Genomic DNA, 17,027 nt, shown 5'->3' on the forward strand with positions numbered 1-17,027 from the left:
ACTGAAGGCAGGACAGTCCTGACCAGTCCCATCCAACTACCGGGCAATAACCTGCCTCTGCACAACATGGAAGCTCCTGTCAGGCATCATAGTGGCTAAGATGAGTAAGCACATGGCTCAATACATGAGCAGGGCCCAGAAAGGAATAGGTAAGGACACCAGGGGAGCAAAACATCAACTACTGGTGGATAAAGCAGTTACTCGGGACTGTAAGACCAAACAGACCAACCTGTGCCTGGATTGACTACAAGAAAGCATACGACTCAATGCAACACACATGGATCCTGGAATGCCTGGAGCTGTACAACATCAATAGGACCCTAGGGACCTTCATAAGGAACTCAATGGGGCTGTGGAAAACAACCCTAATGGCCAACCTCAAGCCAATTGCACAAGTCGCCATCAAGTGCGGCATCTACCAAGGAGATGCTCTGTCCCCACTGCTGTTCTGCATAGGTCTGAACCCCCTCAGCCAGATCATCACCATGACCTCGGTTACCGACTACGAAATGGAGCAACCATCAGCCACCTCCTGTGCATGGATGACACCAAGCTGTATGCCAAGAATGAGTGAGACATCGACTCACTGATCCATACCACCAGGATATACAGCAACATCGGAATGTCATTCGGACTGGACAAGTGTGGTCGAATGATAACAAAGAGAGGGAAGGTTGTCAAGACTCAGGGAATTGAACTCCCAGAAGGCAGCATAGCGGATGTTGAGGGAAGCTACAAGTACCTTGGAATCCTACAGGCAAATGGGAACCACGAAGAAGCCGCAAGGAAAGCAGCCACAACCAAGTACCTACAGAGAGTGAGGCAAATCCTAAGGAGTCAGCTAAATGGGAAGAACAAGGTCCAGGACATCAACACCTACGCCCTGCCGGTTATCAGATACCCCGCTGGCATAATAAACTGGCCAAAAGAGGCCATAGAAGCCACTGATGTGAAGACAAGGAATCTCTTCACAATGCATGGAGGACTTCACCCCAAGTCCAGCATCCTGAGGCTGTACACTAAGAGGAAGGAAGGAGGCCGGGGACTGGTGAGCTACCATCCAAGATACAGACCGACAAAATGGTGATGGCTGACCAACCGGACATAGTAGTAGTGGACAAACAGCAGAGGAAAGCTGTAGTGGTAGATGTAGCAATCCCAAGTGATGGCAACATATGGAAGAAGGAACATGAGAAAACTGGAGAAATACCAAGGGCTTGAAGAAGAGGTAGAAAAGATGTGGAAGGTGAAGGTAACAGTGGTCCCTGTGGTAATTGGAACCCTTGGGGGTGTGACCCCCAAACCCGGAGAGTGGCTCCAACAGATCCCAGGAACAACTTCAGAACTTTCAGTCCAGAAGAGCGCAGAATGAAAGAACCTGTAAAGTTAGCACCACTCACGTAAGTAGCTACCCAAGCTAACCATTCCCACCTGATTTAACACTTTCAAAGTAATAAATGCAGTACTTTCAGTGGTCAACACCACTACTCAAAAGCATAACTGACACAAATAACTTCTGGGCATACACTTTTGTGGGGTTTATTTTGATATTTACCATGAACGGCAGCAGTTTGGAACTATTGAGGCTTACATGAACCACATGATCACTGTAGCTGCAACATTAAAGCGTGTCGCAACCTCTCTCTTTATGGCTCTGGTCCTGCCGTTTCCATGGGTACCACAAACAAAAAAAAAAAGTTTGTGTTATCTATGGAAACGGCCTCGCGCCACAGAGACACATACACACGCCGATCAAAAACAACAGTAAAAACATTTTTTTTGTAAACGTCGACCTACAGTTTGGTAAGGAGGTTTAAGACATTAACACCGGGAATGAGCTGGAACAACCATGGATTACCTTTCTTACCTGGTTATACGTTCCAGAATGTGACGGTAAGTAACATACCTATCCCTGTTTCGCTTTTGTATCATTCCTGCATTCCTCAAATGATCAATTAACTCAATTAAGATAATGACATTTGCTAACTCATGTAGGCTAACTATCATGGGGTTTGTGTGTGACATAATTTGAGTAGTCAGACACTAAGTAGTTCAATTTAGTCTACTTTCTGTTTAATCAACTCTGCTGTAACTGATCCAGATTGGGCTCATCACTGAATATACACAATAAACCACCACAAATAATTCAATAATGTAATAATAATAATAATGTTTAAGCAGAGATGGGTATTAATGAGTAACGTTTACTCCGTTTCATTTACTTGAGTAACTTTTTGAAAAAAAAAGCAGCCTACTTCTAGAGTAGTTTTACCAAACCAAACATTATTTTTACTTGTGAACAAGAAACGCTACTTTAACTCTTATTTGACTACACAAGATTCGTTGTTTTATTTATTTATTTATTTTTTATTATTATACACGTTAGATGTGTTTTATTTTGCCAGAGAGAGCCCGCCAGTGGATCTACCACATGACTGTTTTTCACCAATCAGACGTAGCAACAATAATCATATGACTCCACTTTCACCAATCAGACGTTTGCACGCTGTCGCATGACCATACACAACCTGTAGCGGCATACTGGCTGGCACACAAACTAGCCTGGGGAGTTCAGCATAGGGTACCATGTAGTGTGGTCGTCAGGGAAAACAACACTTTGGGACTGTGTCTTTGGGACTACCTCCGCCATATTCTGTCAGATAACTAACAAATATCAACAGCTTGGCAGTACAGTAAAAGAGTGAATATTGTACAGACCTAATTCTTTTGAAAACAATTGAGGTTTTAATGAGGCCTTGACCTCATCAACTAGACACAGAGTTGGATGATATCAGTACAAACAGCAGCCTCTCTGATGAAGGTGACTTCTTTGCAACCATGTGGTCTGGAGAGGCACCTTTCATGTTCATTCATCGAGGGTATGGTTCTTTTGCGTACCTTTCCTGTAGAGAAGAAGCTGTCAGTCAAACTGTAGACAGGTCTTTCTGCATCTGCTCCAGCTTCGTCGCAAGAACCTTAACAGCCAACTACATCTGAAGCTTAACCATCACTTCACTGAGTGGAGAACAAGTGTCTTTTACCCAAACATGCACAGACACACCCATACAGTTTATGTTATAAAGGGAGACTTCTTGTATGTACACAAACTGCCTTGTTCTAATGTGATTTTCCATCTGCTGAGCCTGCTGTGCCATTAGGTGTATAAACAGTATACAGTATATCTTGTCACTCAAAGTAGTTTGCACTGTTCAAACATAGAGAAGGTTGAAGCAAGGCGTCTGGACTTGTAGAGTTTTCTAGAAGACGTTTCGCTGCTCATCCAAGCAGCTTCATCAGTTCTAACTGTTTGGTGGGGAAACATGGTTTATATGTGGTTACAGACCTCAGTGGGTGGGTCTGGGTAAAACTTTAAAAAACTTACAAACAATAGCACTAAATGTTTCCATACTTACCTGTGATGTTCTGGCTGACTGGGCCAGGTGTGTCTAACGACTGGCTAACGACTATGAAACTGCCGGAGGGGGACTGATTGACAGCCCTTTGTTCTTACTGTGAGTATGTGTAAACTTCCTGGGAATGGATGGAATCACTGCATTGTATGTGGTAGAAAGATGATGTCTGAGGCCACCACCTCTGTTAAGGGAAGGTTTTTCCAGCTTAACATAGATGGCTTCCTTGACTCCTCTTTCATACCACCTTTCCTCCCTGTCTAAAATGTGAACGTTGTTGTCCTCAAAGGAGTGTCCTTTGTCTTTGAGGTGGAGGTGAACAGCTGAGTCTTGTCCTGAAGAGGTGGCTCTCCTGTGCTGAGCCATTCTTCTGTGGAGTGGTTGTTTAGTTTCTCCAATGTACAGATCAGAGCATTCCTCACTGCACTGGACTGCATATATCACATTGCTGTGTTTCTCCCTGGGAATCTTATCCTTCGGGTGAACCAGTCTCTGTCTCAGTGTTGTCATAGGTTTGAAATGGACCGGGATGTCATGGTTGTTGAAGATCCTGCGGAGTTTCTCTGATACTCCTGACACATATGGAATGGAGATGTTCTTTCTCCGCTGGTTGTTGTCCTTCTTCTTGTTGTTGGGGGGTCTTGTTTTTGTGGCTTTGATGAGTGCCCACTTCGGGTAGCCACATGTTTGCAGGGCCTTCCTGATGTGGTGTTGCTCCTTCTTCTTCCCCTCTGAGCTGGTGGGTACAGTTTGTGCTCTGTGCTGCAGGGTCCTGATGACTCCCAGTTTGTGTTCCAGTGGGTGGTGTGAATCAAACAACAGGTACTGGTCCGTGTGTGTGGGTTTCCTGTACACTTCCACATTGAGGCTCCTGTCCTCCTCAATATGTACTGTGCAGTCCAAGAAGGCCAGATTGTTGTCCTTGGTGTCCTCGCGAGTGAACTTGATGTTATTATCCACTGCGTTGATGTGTTCTGTGAACCGTTCCACTTCGTTGGTCTTGATTTTGACCCAGGTGTCATCCACATATCTAAACCAGTGGGTGGGGGTGGTTCCAGGATAGGAACTCAGGGCTCTTCTCTCCACTTCTTCCATGTAGAGGTTGGCCACAATAGGAGACACAGGTGATCCCATCGCACAGCCGTGCTTCTGTCTGTAAAAGTTCCCATTGTACTGGAAATAAGTGGTGGTCAGGCAGAGGTCCAGCAGGTCACAGATGTGGTCTGGCGTTAGGTTGGTTCTCTCCTTGAGTGTGCTGTCTTGTGTGAGGCAAGTCCTTACCATCTCTGTGGCTTCTGATGTAGGGATGCAGGTGAACAAGGAGGTGACATCAAATGAGACCATGGTGTCATCTGGGTCCATTTGGATCTTCTCCACCTTGTTCACAAAGTCCTGCGAGTTTTGGATGTGATGTGGTGTGTCACCTACCAGTGGTGTCAGGAGTTCAGCCAAGTGCTTAGCCACGTTGTATGTGACTGAGTTTGTGCTGCTGACGATGGGTCTGAGGGGGACTCCTTCCTTGTGTATCTTGGGGAGTCCATACAGGCGTGGAGTGGCTTCCCCCGGATACAGTCGAAAATAGAGCTTGCGGTTGATGATTTGGTCCTTCTCCAGTTTTTGTAGGTAGCTGACTAGTTTCTTCTTGTAGTTTCCGGTGGGGTCCCTCTTCAGTGTCTCATATGTGGCTGTGTCACTGAGGAGTTCTGTCACTTTGGCGGCTCAGCTCAGAGGGGAAGAAGGGAAGAAGAAGGAGCAACACCACATCAGGAAGGCCCTGCAAACATGTGGCTACCCGAAGTGGGCACTCATCAAAGCCACAAAAACAAGACCCCCCAACAACAAGAAGAAGGACAACAACCAGCGGAGAAAGAACATCTCCATTCCATATGTGTCAGGAGTATCAGAGAAACTCCGCAGGATCTTCAACAACCATGACATCCCGGTCCATTTCAAACCTATGACAACACTGAGACAGAGACTGGTTCACCCGAAGGATAAGATTCCCAGGGAGAAACACAGCAATGTGATATATGCAGTCCAGTGCAGTGAGGAATGCTCTGATCTGTACATTGGAGAAACTAAACAACCACTCCACAGAAGAATGGCTCAGCACAGGAGAGCCACCTCTTCAGGACAAGACTCAGCTGTTCACCTCCACCTCAAAGACAAAGGACACTCCTTTGAGGACAACAACGTTCACATTTTAGACAGGGAGGAAAGGTGGTATGAAAGAGGAGTCAAGGAAGCCATCTATGTTAAGCTGGAAAAACCTTCCCTTAACAGAGGTGGTGGCCTCAGACATCATCTTTCTACCACATACAATGCAGTGATTCCATCCATTCCCAGGAAGTTTACACATACTCACAGTAAGAACAAAGGGCTGTCAATCAGTCCCCCTCCGGCAGTTTCATAGTCGTTAGCCAGTCGTTAGACACACCTGGCCCAGTCAGCCAGAACATCACAGGTAAGTATGGAAACATTTAGTGCTATTGTTTGTAAGTTTTTTAAAGTTTTACCCAGACCCACCCACTGAGGTCTGTAACCACATATAAACCATGTTTCCCCACCAAACAGTTAGAACTGATGAAGCTGCTTGGATGAGCAGCGAAACGTCTTCTAGAAAACTCTACAAGTCCAGACGCCTTGCTTCAACCTTCTCTACGTATGATGACCTGGATGACTGAGAATCTTCATCAACACTGTTCAAACATATATGTTACCTACTGTATGCATTGGTTTCAAAAGCTTTGTGTGGTAAAAAAAAACGAGATTAGTAAATGTATGTTACTTGTGCCTTAATTTGTTATTTTGTAATGATGTTATTTGGTTTTACTCATTTTTTATTTTATTGTTTGGAAATACCAGGATTTGCACATTGTTTTATATTTTTGTCTGTCAGATGACATTATTTCTAAAAAAAAAAAAAATTGGGATCAAGCTTACTAAGTTACTCAGTGCTTGAGTAGTCTTTTCACAAACATGTTTTTTATTGTTACTAGAGTAATTTTTGGTTAATATTATTTTTGAAGTAATGCTACTCTGCCCGCATCTGGTTTTACATTTAACTGGATTTATTGTATTCCCCCCTTCATGTTCTGTGTCCACAGAAGTCCGTCTTCCATCATCCACAGATGCTGGTCTACAATAATGGCTTTGCTGTGCCTCGTCACCCCACTGTGGGCATTGGCCAGGAACCACATATATCGGAGCAGCTGACTGAACAGGAGATCAGTGACCTAATCTTCAAGACACCAGTCATGGCTTACTCTAAAGGGACAGCATCCAACTTTGTGCCCTCTTATGTTGCCCTGGACAAGAAGGTCTGGTAACACCAAGGACTGTGAGACTAGTAAATGAAGAGCTTGTTTGTCAGATATTCACCACCTGCCTGTCTTGTAGGTTTTGCGCTACTTTGCATACTTCACGGAGGAAGTCCATACTTCCCCAGATGAGCAGTTCCGTGTGCGCAGTGTGGTCATTAAGTACTTCCTGGAGGATGACACCATGCAAGTCTATGAGCCCACTGTGGAGAACTCTGGGCTGCAGCAGGGGATGCGGCTTAAACGCCAGCGACTACCCAAAACCAAAGATGGAGTGTATTACCTGTGGACAGACCTCAATATTGGTGTGGACTTGGAGATTTTCGGGTTCAAGTACCACATCACACAGTGTGATGCCTTTACAAAGGTACAACATTCACTCTCTCCGTCTCTGATGCTTCTGTCTGTTTGATTCTGCTGTTAATACATTTTCTGTCTATTGCTTTTCTTCCTTTTGGGTAAGATCAAGTGTAGTATCTGTTCTTCTCAGTTTAATAGCTGATACATCTCCTACTCAGGGACCATATATTAAATTAAGCGATTTCCCCATTGTGGGTCAAGTAATGGTTTTCTTAATAATTGACTGTACAGGATTTCATGGAAAGTAAGGACATCATTGTGAATGACCCCGAGCCAATGCCAGTGGATCTTTACACCCAACGCCGCAAAATCTCTCCGCGGTGCTACACTACACCCTCCAAACCTGGCCGCATGTACCAGTTTCTCACCATGGACGGAAAGGTAAACATAATTCCCTTTGTTCCAAACTCATGGGACAGTAAAGGATGGTCAAAATGGCTGTGATGCAAGTTAGAATGTTTTCAACTTTACTTTGGTTTAGGTGCTTCGTTTCTTTGCCCTGTTGGAGGGCATTGACTCTGTGGATTGTGAGATCAGGGCGGTTATCATCAGATACTACCTGGCGGACGACACGGTGGACATCAGAGAGATTCTCAAACCCAACTGTGGCCGGGAAAGCACCCCGTTCCTGTTGCGCAGACAAAGGCTACCCAAGAAAATCAAGCCTAGTACGAGATGCATATGCATAGACCATTTTACAAATGTATCTCATACAGAAAATTGCTCTTGTGTGCTGTCTTGTCTCTTCTTATGTAATTATTACTGCTTAACTGTAGCTTCTATGTCTTTCCAGAGACTTTCCCCAGCAGTGTATTGGAGATCTCAGAGAATGAAGTGGATGAGTATTACTCCCCAAAAGACTTTCATGTGGGTCAAAGTATAACACTGCTCAGTCATCACTTCCTGCTGTATGACTGTGATGGCTTCACTAAAGATTATTACCAGAAGAACTACCCAGAAATGGGGATGAAACCCATAGAGGTGACAAAGAAGGTTAATCTACTTAAGGACAGGTGTAAGGTAGGAAACTGGGATGTACTTTTTTTTGTGTATTTTTTTTTATTAATTTCAGGCATTTACATCCAGTAGAACCTAACATACCTTTTCACATCTGTTGTCTGCCTCAAATGCCATGATAGTTTTCTTATTTTTATTTTTCCTAACAATAAAAACTAGCCGCAGCAACAACATCGACAAAAAAAAAACGAACAAATGTTGTACTTTTTCATGTCTGTGTGTGTTTATTTTTCTTGTCCTGTCCATGGTGCCCACATTTGCAGGAGATTCCTCCCTACAATGGTTTTGGCTCACTAGAAGACTCTCTCCAGAACTGTTTTTCTCTGATTCCTGAACCTCCCAAAAAGGATGTGTTAAAGATGCTCATGAATGACCACAATGTACTGCGTTACAGTGCCAGGCTGGTGAGGCTGCATCCCATAATAATAAACCTTTTCATTAGCCTATTGCTGTAATTTAAAATAGAAGATAATTCTTTAAGGATGGCTAGTTTTAGTTCAAAGCTTAATTTCTTGCCATGTTGTCCTATGTTACATCCCAGGACCCCCAGAATCCCCTTAATGAAGGCCGACGATTCATCTTGTCCTACTTCCTGTCCAATGACACGATCAGCATTTTTGAAAAGCCCACCCGCAACTCAGGTTATCTTCGCGGCATGTTCCTGGCAAAGACCCGAGTCCCCAAACCAGGCTCCACCGTGGAAAATCCTCAGTTTTACTCACCTGCAGACTTTGCCATTGGAGCCACTGTTGATGGTAGCATAATGTTTTTCCACGAGGAGAAGCAATACACAAAGAAAAAAGCTCTGCTAAATCTTTTCTTTATTTTTGTATTTTTGTAGTTTTTAAACATCGCTTTGTGTTGACTGATGCTGACCGCTACGTGTTGACATACCTGGAGTCCATCGTAAGTGAGATCCCCTCTGAGACTCTGAATTCTTTACGACACAAGCTGGGTGTGGAGATGTCAAACAACGAGCCAACTGAACAAAATGGTAAGAAAAAAAGATATCTAAATGTAGAAACCTAGTATACATTTCTTGAAGTAGGCCTCTCTCTTCCCAAATAAAGAAAACGGAACATGCAGCCCTAATTATACCTAATTTTTCCTTTCCACAGAAGGCAAAGTAGAAGAACCATAAGGGAACATGGAAACTATTAATTACTGGTAATAAATAATATACCATGCTATGTGGTTAATTTTATAATCCAAAGATTTCCTGTTCTAAACATGCTTGGGTCTTTGTGTTTGGAGTTACATTATAATAAATTTTGGTGCATAAAAGCACAACAAATAATTCAACAACTCTTTGAGAAAATTGCATTATTTATTAAAGTAATTAACACAACAAATGGAAAAAACCATGGCGATGGAATGGCATGCAGTATCACACATACTTGATGCATGTCTGTTACGTGACCAGTGCAAAATGTATACTTTTTAGACAGTAAGATCATATCATCAGTAATGCTTTTCTGCTCCAGTGGACCAGAATGGAAAACAAGCAAAGCCAGCTCAGTAAGAAGAGCTGCAATATCTGACAACACTACAACCAGTACAGTACTTTATGTATGACGATATGCATCAACACATTCAACATGGACACACCACATTTACATGCGCCACACACTGTGTTCACATCATTTTTTTAAAAATCATTCTGCATACAATGGCGTGCCTTGGGTATGATAGCATGCTGCCTGGGTGCATAAAAAAATACTGATATGATGAGAAGAGTAAATGTCTGTTGGGCTCGAGGGATTTCCTTGGATTTCATTTTCCAGCATTCAAGCCTAAAAAGTCTCAGGACATACTCAGCCAGGAGTTTGGAGGCTAGTGGCCGCCAGCTTCACCATTGTGCTGATGAGAAATCTAAGCCAGGGCTGAGGACACTGTTCAGGCCAGTCGGTGTGTTATCTTAGGGGGACTTCAGTTGTTTTGTCCAAGGAGAGGCTCCATTCTCAGCTTTTTGCTGGACAATGAGTTCCACCCCCTGCAGGACACCCTGTCAGCACTGCAGAGCAGCTTCAGTGGGAGACTGCTCCACCCTCCAGTCGGTGTGTGAAGGAGAGATACAGAAGGTGTTTCCTTCCTGCTGCTGTCATACTTTATAATAAACACTTCTGATAGGTGCAATATTCACACACCACAGTGTACAATAAATTATTTATTTAGTTTTTGATGCACTATGTGTTTTTTTTTACAGACCACTTCTACCTCCACTCACCTGTGTAATAACTGTTAATATGTAAACTGTTTTTTGATTCTATTCTATATTTTATTGGTGGTTTTTTTGATCATGTATATATCTTTTCTAACTTATCGTTTCCTGTCTGTATCTGCTGTTGCAAAAACACAATTTCCCCATTGTGGGACTAATAAAGGTTCCTTAATTTTAATCTTAAAGAACTCCGTTTTCATGGTGACCAACTGAAAGGGAGAGAGAAATGAATGTGAATCCTGATACAATTTTGTGCCTGAACTCACGCGAGTCTCTCTTTAGTGGCCGTAGGGATTGTTTTTTGCTCAACCGGGACATATTAGTGTACCCACACGCCCACTTCGGGTCAAAACCGGAACTATCCCGGTCAAAGTGGGATGTCTGGTCACCCTAATTAACGAGGACAAACCTGTAAAGTTAGCACCACCCAAGCTAACCTTACCCGCCCGATTTAAAGTAATAAACGCAGTACTTTCAGTGGTCAACACCACTACTCAAATTGACACAAATAGCGGCTGGAAATATACTTTTGTGGGGTTTACTTTGATATTTACCATTAAATAAGGCACTCTATCTTTCCTATAGAAGTAAACGGCAGCACGCAGTTTGTTTGGAACTATTGAGACTTACATGAACCACGTGATCACTGTAGCGGCGACATTAAAGCGTGTCGCAACTCTCTCTCTCTATGGCTCTGGGTTCACCTTAATTAGCTCCTGTGCGTGCAGCGCGCGCTGCTCTTCTCCCCTCCGTCAGCAGGTGGCGCGTGGACACAAAGCTCAACCACAGAAGGTTTTTTTGGTAAATGGTTCAATTAATACCGCAGCACCCTCCTCTCATCTCCCCTCCTCTCCTCTCTTCCTCTCCTCTCCCCTCCTCTCCTCTCCTCTCTTCCTCTCCTCTCCCCTCCCCTCCTCTCCTCTCTTCCTCTCCTCTCCCCTCCTCTCCTCTCCTCTCATCTCCTCTCCTCTCCTCTCTTCCTCTCCTCTCCTCTCCTCCCTCCTCCGTGATGCGACACGCCCCGGGGCTGCTGCCTCTGTCAACCCTTTTATTTTGGTAACAGCACATGGCATCGCGAGCTCTTCACTTCGCAACCACTGCGCGCGCAGCCACAGGTGGCGTTCATGCGTGCCATCTTAACATCTGACACGACAGGAGGGAGACAGACGCGGGACTAGCAGCGTTTCGGTGTTCTTACAGCTGCTGAGCTGAGCTGAGCTGTGCAGACGTTGATTGAGGGGAGCTGCTGTTTCCTGGGTTGTGTGTTTGGAAGAGGAGCGCGCAGAGGTACAGGTGGAGAAGACACCTTGAATCAGTGCACTCGCCCTGGTAAGTAAAAAAAAAAGTGATATCAGAAGTGAAGAGTCTCATCTTATTAGAATAATCTGGACTGGAGTGGTTTGACGCAGCTGTTAATCAGCTCCATTAGGCTTGTTTGTTGGAGGGTGCAGAGTGAGAGCAGACAGCGGCTCTCACTCTGACACCATCTTCTCTCTCTCATTGTTTTAAGGCTGATTGTGTGAGAGCCTTTTCTCTTCATGCAAAGTGTGCAGACTTCCAGTGAAGCTGAATGTTTTACAGCGCAGTATGTTGAAGTTCAGGTTTTCTGGATAACGATGATGGAAAATGGAAGTCAGTTGTCCAGCAGACTAGAACAACTCGACCCCACACAGAGTGCAGGTTTCTACCTACTGTAGACTTTCCATCCCACCTCCTGTGCTTCGGTTACCTTGGCACATTAGGAAGTCGGTGTGATTTGTGGAGGGATTGAACCAGGTGCACCCTTAGGAAACTCTCAGTCAGTATTTGTGTGTGTGCTTCTCTCTGTTTCCTTTAAAATGTCAGCTGTGTTTCTCCAGCTCATTTAAAGTGTTTGGAGGTAAACAGAGCTCAGCAGATGAGTTGTGTCTGAAACAGGAGCGGTTACAGTGAAGCCATCATGTTCTTAACGCCTGCTGCCACCTCTTATGTGCACACATCTAGCTGCCCTCCTCTGTGTTTGTTTCCTGGTGGCTTTGATTTTCTTTTTCCTTCTTTTTTTTTTTAAAGTGAATACTCCGACAGGATAAAGCTATCCAGGAACCAAAAACAGACCACTATAATTTTGGATGGAGCAAAGCAGTAGCTATTCAAGAAAACAGTGAAAGGGCCAACTCCTTACCTTCTAACTTAAGGAAGGATTTATTTTTATTTTTTTACAATGTATTTTGGGCTTTCAGTTGAAGTGTTTGATCTTTGTTGTATTTTTTTCATTTGAGCTGCTCCTATAAAGTTACTCTTCATCATGCTTCTGTGTGCAGAAAGTCAGTATCAACAGCTCAGTCTTAACGATGAATTGATGAAGTGCTTTTCTGGATCTTTTTCTGACAGATATGTGGCTTTTTGGCTTTCACTTTACAGCACACATTGCATTTCATGTTTGTGGCACAAAAAAATATGTGTGCAAACATCATGTTTCTCAACAGTGCATGCAGAGGATGTGGTGAACCAGCCTGATTTGTAGGCAGCGTTCAGTCTGCTCAGAATGAACTAAGATCTCTTAAAAAAAAACAAGAGGGCTAACTGGAGCCAGTAGAAAAGGTGATTGATAAGTTCATGGCCTAAGGTAGAAGCACTAGGAACGATAGTTTGTAGTGGATAGCTGTGTCCTTGACAGAGATAAGGCCGTCATGGATCTTGCCAGGGGTTTCCTGTGTGTGATGTTGAGACGTCTTCTGTGCTCTGCTACTTTGAAAAGTGTCAGAGAATCAACTTCTTGACACCACTTTGGATGTTCCTGTCTTCACAGTTTCAGCATAATCACTCAAGAGTTAAACACAGGTTGTACAGCTGCTCTCCTTGCACCCTAGGCCATAAACTTTGCAATCACTGCTTCTGCCTAACCATTGATTCCTTGATAAAAGTAAAGATGGTTCCAAACCTTCTACCCAGTTCAGGACACTAGAAAGTCATAAAGGAGCTTCTGACATTGATGATGAGATTATATAATACTTCTAGAATGGCAGGATGACTCCCAGCAGAAACATGCACTGAAAGGGAGTAACCTTCACAGGTATGTTTCGGTTCATGATTAGTTGATGACACACTCTTATTACAATAATCCAGAAGATCATCAACCAACACCCTTTATTTGTTAATATTTTCTCATCTCCTTAGTGACTGTAGCTATATCTGCTCAAGCGGGTGTGATTGAGAGAATGCACAGAATGTTATTTCACTCTCCTCAGATCAGGGAGAGGCTTGCTGTTGCGTTCTCCTCCTCCTTTATTCAGTGGGTGTGTGGGCCCAGGTAGGTTGCCGACCTGTCAGTGTACTGCGTAGAGTCAACAGCGGCCGACTACATCACTGACGCAGGCTGTGGAAAATTCACACCGGTGTATGGCAACCAGCGAGGGCTTTCCACAAGCAAGTGTGTGATTCATACCAGGAATATTCCCCTGAAGCCACAGCAGTCCATCTTAAGAGAGTGTTCTTTCACGTGAAAGCTTTGAACTCATGTGTCTGCTATGTTCATCAGCCTGTCTTTCAGTATTGGCATGTTGGAGAGCCTGTGCTTGTTCATGTTGATCCAGTGGAGTTTTGAAGGAGAGTGTCTGCCAGACATTTTATTACACAGAACATCCATCTCCTTAGCTGATCTAACGCCATGCAGGCAACATGGATATTTGATTATCAGCATGGTACATGTGGTAACAACTAGCTGTTCCACATGTTTCATTCCTTGGAATAAATGAGGTGTTAATTCACACGGTTAAACAGAATGATGTTTATGATTTCCTGCCTAGCGTTTATTATACTGGTTGTTCTTTAATGCACTTCTTTCCATAAAACATGTTTTTCTGTCTAAAAGACCAATGCAACATAAACAGGACTGCTGGTTGCTAAAATGGTGCTGTGATGACATGCAGGTCTAACTTTTTGACTCAGCCTTGATGAGTCATCATGATTTTTGCAGCACTTTCGTAAATTACACACACAGAGTTTCAGACTTGTGTTTGCAGGCTTCCTTCATTTAGCTCAAATTACCCATAACACCACGTTACTGTAAACATGCTAAATCGAAGATTGCATGTCACTAAGGTGTCAGAGTGTCTGTCTGTAGACTTTGCTGCTGTCTTATATTTATAGTCAGGCCAATTGGAAATAGCAGAGACATAATGAACACAATGTGGCTGAAAGTTTGTGAGCACTTCTTATTTAGTGCTAATTTTAATCTGACATAAAGACTGCTCATTTAAAACCCTTTTCTAAATGAAACTTGGAAGGCTTTCTGCCAGCAGCTTGCTCTTCCCTTTCCTCTTCATACCTCGTCTATCTGTTTTTTAGCCTGTAGGGACAATCTCTCAAAGACGTGACAAGTGCCAAAGGGCCTTTAACATATAGAGTATGTATGTACAGGCTGGAACTTCCCCCAGAAAACAAGAATGTCCCTGTGGAAAGTCAAAGTATTTCCTGAGCTCATTAAGAGGGATTTTTTTCATCAATACTCCCACACAGTTAGTATTCCATAAAAATGAACAGTTCTTCCAACATTGCTCTATTGGGAGTCTAAAATTAACTCTTTTGTAGCAATACCGCATTCAAGAGTACGGTAATCCTTTTAGAAAAGTGATGGTCGGCCTTAAGTGTGGTTTTTGATTTGTTGGACGTTCAGCTGAGTTTATGCTTCGAAGGCAGATTGACCTTCTGAAAGGTGATTCTGAAAGGTGAGTTTGTCAGATGCACATAGATAATCATCAAATGCCTACTGAAGTAGCATAACATGATTATCTTGCATGATTAAAAATGCAACTTTCTCAGCTGCCCTTTCTTCTATTTGGAAGTCAGTTCAATTCTTGTAGCAGAGAACAGCCCACTTCTCTCTGCTAGCAGTGAGTTTCTTAACATCAGGGAGGAGGGAGGAGTGTAGCTGCTGGATGTCAGTTTAATGTAAAATTGTAGAGTTTGTAACTGTGAGGAGTATATAATACTACTGTTTATTGTAAGGCTGGTGTAGGCTGAGTGTGCTGCATGAGCCAATAGAGAAAGCTCTGTAATTTTTTTGGTACGCAGGTAAGTCATAAACCCGTCTGTTCTGTTAGTCGGAAGTGAGAGTATTTCACTACAGTTTCCATTCTCCTCTGGCCTCCTGCTGCGCAGCGGATGCTGAACTGCGAGCCATAGAATTGACTTCATGACTAGAATTCTTCTCATTGTGTGGCGTGTGTTGAACTGTGCTGCCAAATTAGCATAGCAGTACAAGCAACGAGATGTCACCAGAACAGAATTCACCTTTTATGTATATTGGCTTCTGGCCAACAGTATAGTATTTTGTGGGATGTGGACGTTTCATCACACTGTGCTCAGCACTTTGCTTTATGTGAGCAGCAGTGCAGTGTCTTTTAAAGCTCATCAGTGGCCAATTAAACACAGCACATGAGTGTGCCACTTATCCTCACCAACATTATATGCTGCTTTTTTTTCCTCCACTGTCTGTTAGCTCTGCTGCATACTTTCACCGTCCTTTGACATTATCCCCACTAACACTTTTATGATGCAAACACTGAACGTTTTCACTGGAAATTAGCAGGGTGCTCCAACGATAATGGCCACTATAGGAGAAGCTGCCTGGGCTCATGGAACTAATTGACACCCCCACAGGCTGGGAAAGTTCGGGGCGGCTGCTCCCTGTCATTATCACAACTGCACTTATTTCTGGAGGCCACAGCAATTAAGAGACCCTAATGATGGTGAGCCCAAGTAACCCTGCTAATTGGCCCAGACTGTTAATGAGTAACTAGGTCTGCACTGCTTGTCCCAAACACTTGTGGAATGTGCAGGCGATGAAATGGGCCAGTGTATGGAGGGATTTAGGGGAATAGCGTGGCTGCTGTCCTAGATCCACTTCACTTGGATCTGTGATATGTTTGTCTTGCTCATTCCTCATATTTTCAGAAACTTTGATCACTGAATTACAGTTATGTAATCATTGACAGGCATTTATTGCTTTATTTATGGAGACATTGAGTAAGTTTATCATTTGCATTCCACAGGGTTGGCAAGTGTACATCAAAGTGCTGTCCAATGTACTTTTACTGTAATCAGCCACTTAAAGGCAATAGATGCCGATCTGTTAGGCTTCTTTCTGTCTTTGTGACTTTTCTTTTCTGTATCTAAGTATTAAATATCCAAAAAGCGTTGCTGCACCAACTTAAACAGTCAACTTTGTGGCCCCACTTCTCTATTTTAAGTTCTCAAAGGCTGATGCAAGACTTTGTATTATAAGTTGAGCAATGAAAAGTTTGGTGTTGATGTTTGTTTTCCTCTTTCCGAGCCTGTATTTAAATACCTTGTGTCATCATCTACCAGTGCAACTATACATTACTTGTTGCATCAAAGTCTTGAGCTAAAAGAAATGCACCTTTTCTCAGTGAGATAAGTGTAATACATCACACACCCAACAACTATGTGTGCATGCATGAGTGTGTTTGCACTGTGCAAGTGTGGATGTGTTTATGAACCTGTAAGTGCTTATCCAATCATCACATCATCACACCACCACAGAGCTCTGTGTCTCCACATGCAGTCGAACAGCAGAAAGACTTCACCCGCTACAACTAAGAACCTTAGTGAAGCGGCACTTCCATTATACAGGACTGCCAAGTCAACAAAAACATCAGCATAACAACAACCAATGTTTTGGCTCACAAGTTTGGATGA

The 17,027-nt window shown here is 43.4% G+C and overlaps 2 protein-coding genes and 1 pseudogene across 2 annotated transcripts in view; all 3 read left to right on the forward strand.

Moving 5' to 3' along the window:
• Positions 1 to 1,833: 1,833 nt before the first annotated feature.
• Positions 1,834 to 9,248, forward strand: LOC114441142 (EF-hand domain-containing protein 1-like). Its single transcript, XM_028413928.1, has 10 exons — positions 1,834 to 1,893; positions 6,518 to 6,730; positions 6,810 to 7,097; positions 7,322 to 7,471; positions 7,572 to 7,758; positions 7,884 to 8,110; positions 8,371 to 8,511; positions 8,649 to 8,862; positions 8,949 to 9,101; positions 9,226 to 9,248. The coding sequence occupies exons 1-10, from the start codon at positions 1,834 to 1,836 to the stop codon at positions 9,246 to 9,248; spliced, it is 1,656 nt and encodes a 551-aa protein (XP_028269729.1).
• LOC114442101 (uncharacterized) lies at positions 7,169 to 7,280 on the forward strand (annotated as a pseudogene).
• Positions 9,249 to 11,359: 2,111 nt separating the features above from the next.
• The window catches only part of pdlim2 (PDZ and LIM domain 2 (mystique)), a 29,068-nt gene continuing 23,400 nt past the window's right edge, over positions 11,360 to 17,027 (forward strand). Inside the window, exon 1 of the mRNA XM_028414978.1 lies at positions 11,360 to 11,657. The gene's annotated coding sequence lies outside the window, so the exon portion shown is untranslated. The remainder of the gene's footprint in view (positions 11,658 to 17,027) is intronic.

The sequence above is a fragment of the Parambassis ranga genome, chromosome 9 (assembly GCF_900634625.1).
Source record: "Parambassis ranga chromosome 9, fParRan2.1, whole genome shotgun sequence".
In the NCBI taxonomy this organism is placed as follows: Eukaryota; Metazoa; Chordata; class Actinopteri; family Ambassidae; genus Parambassis; species Parambassis ranga.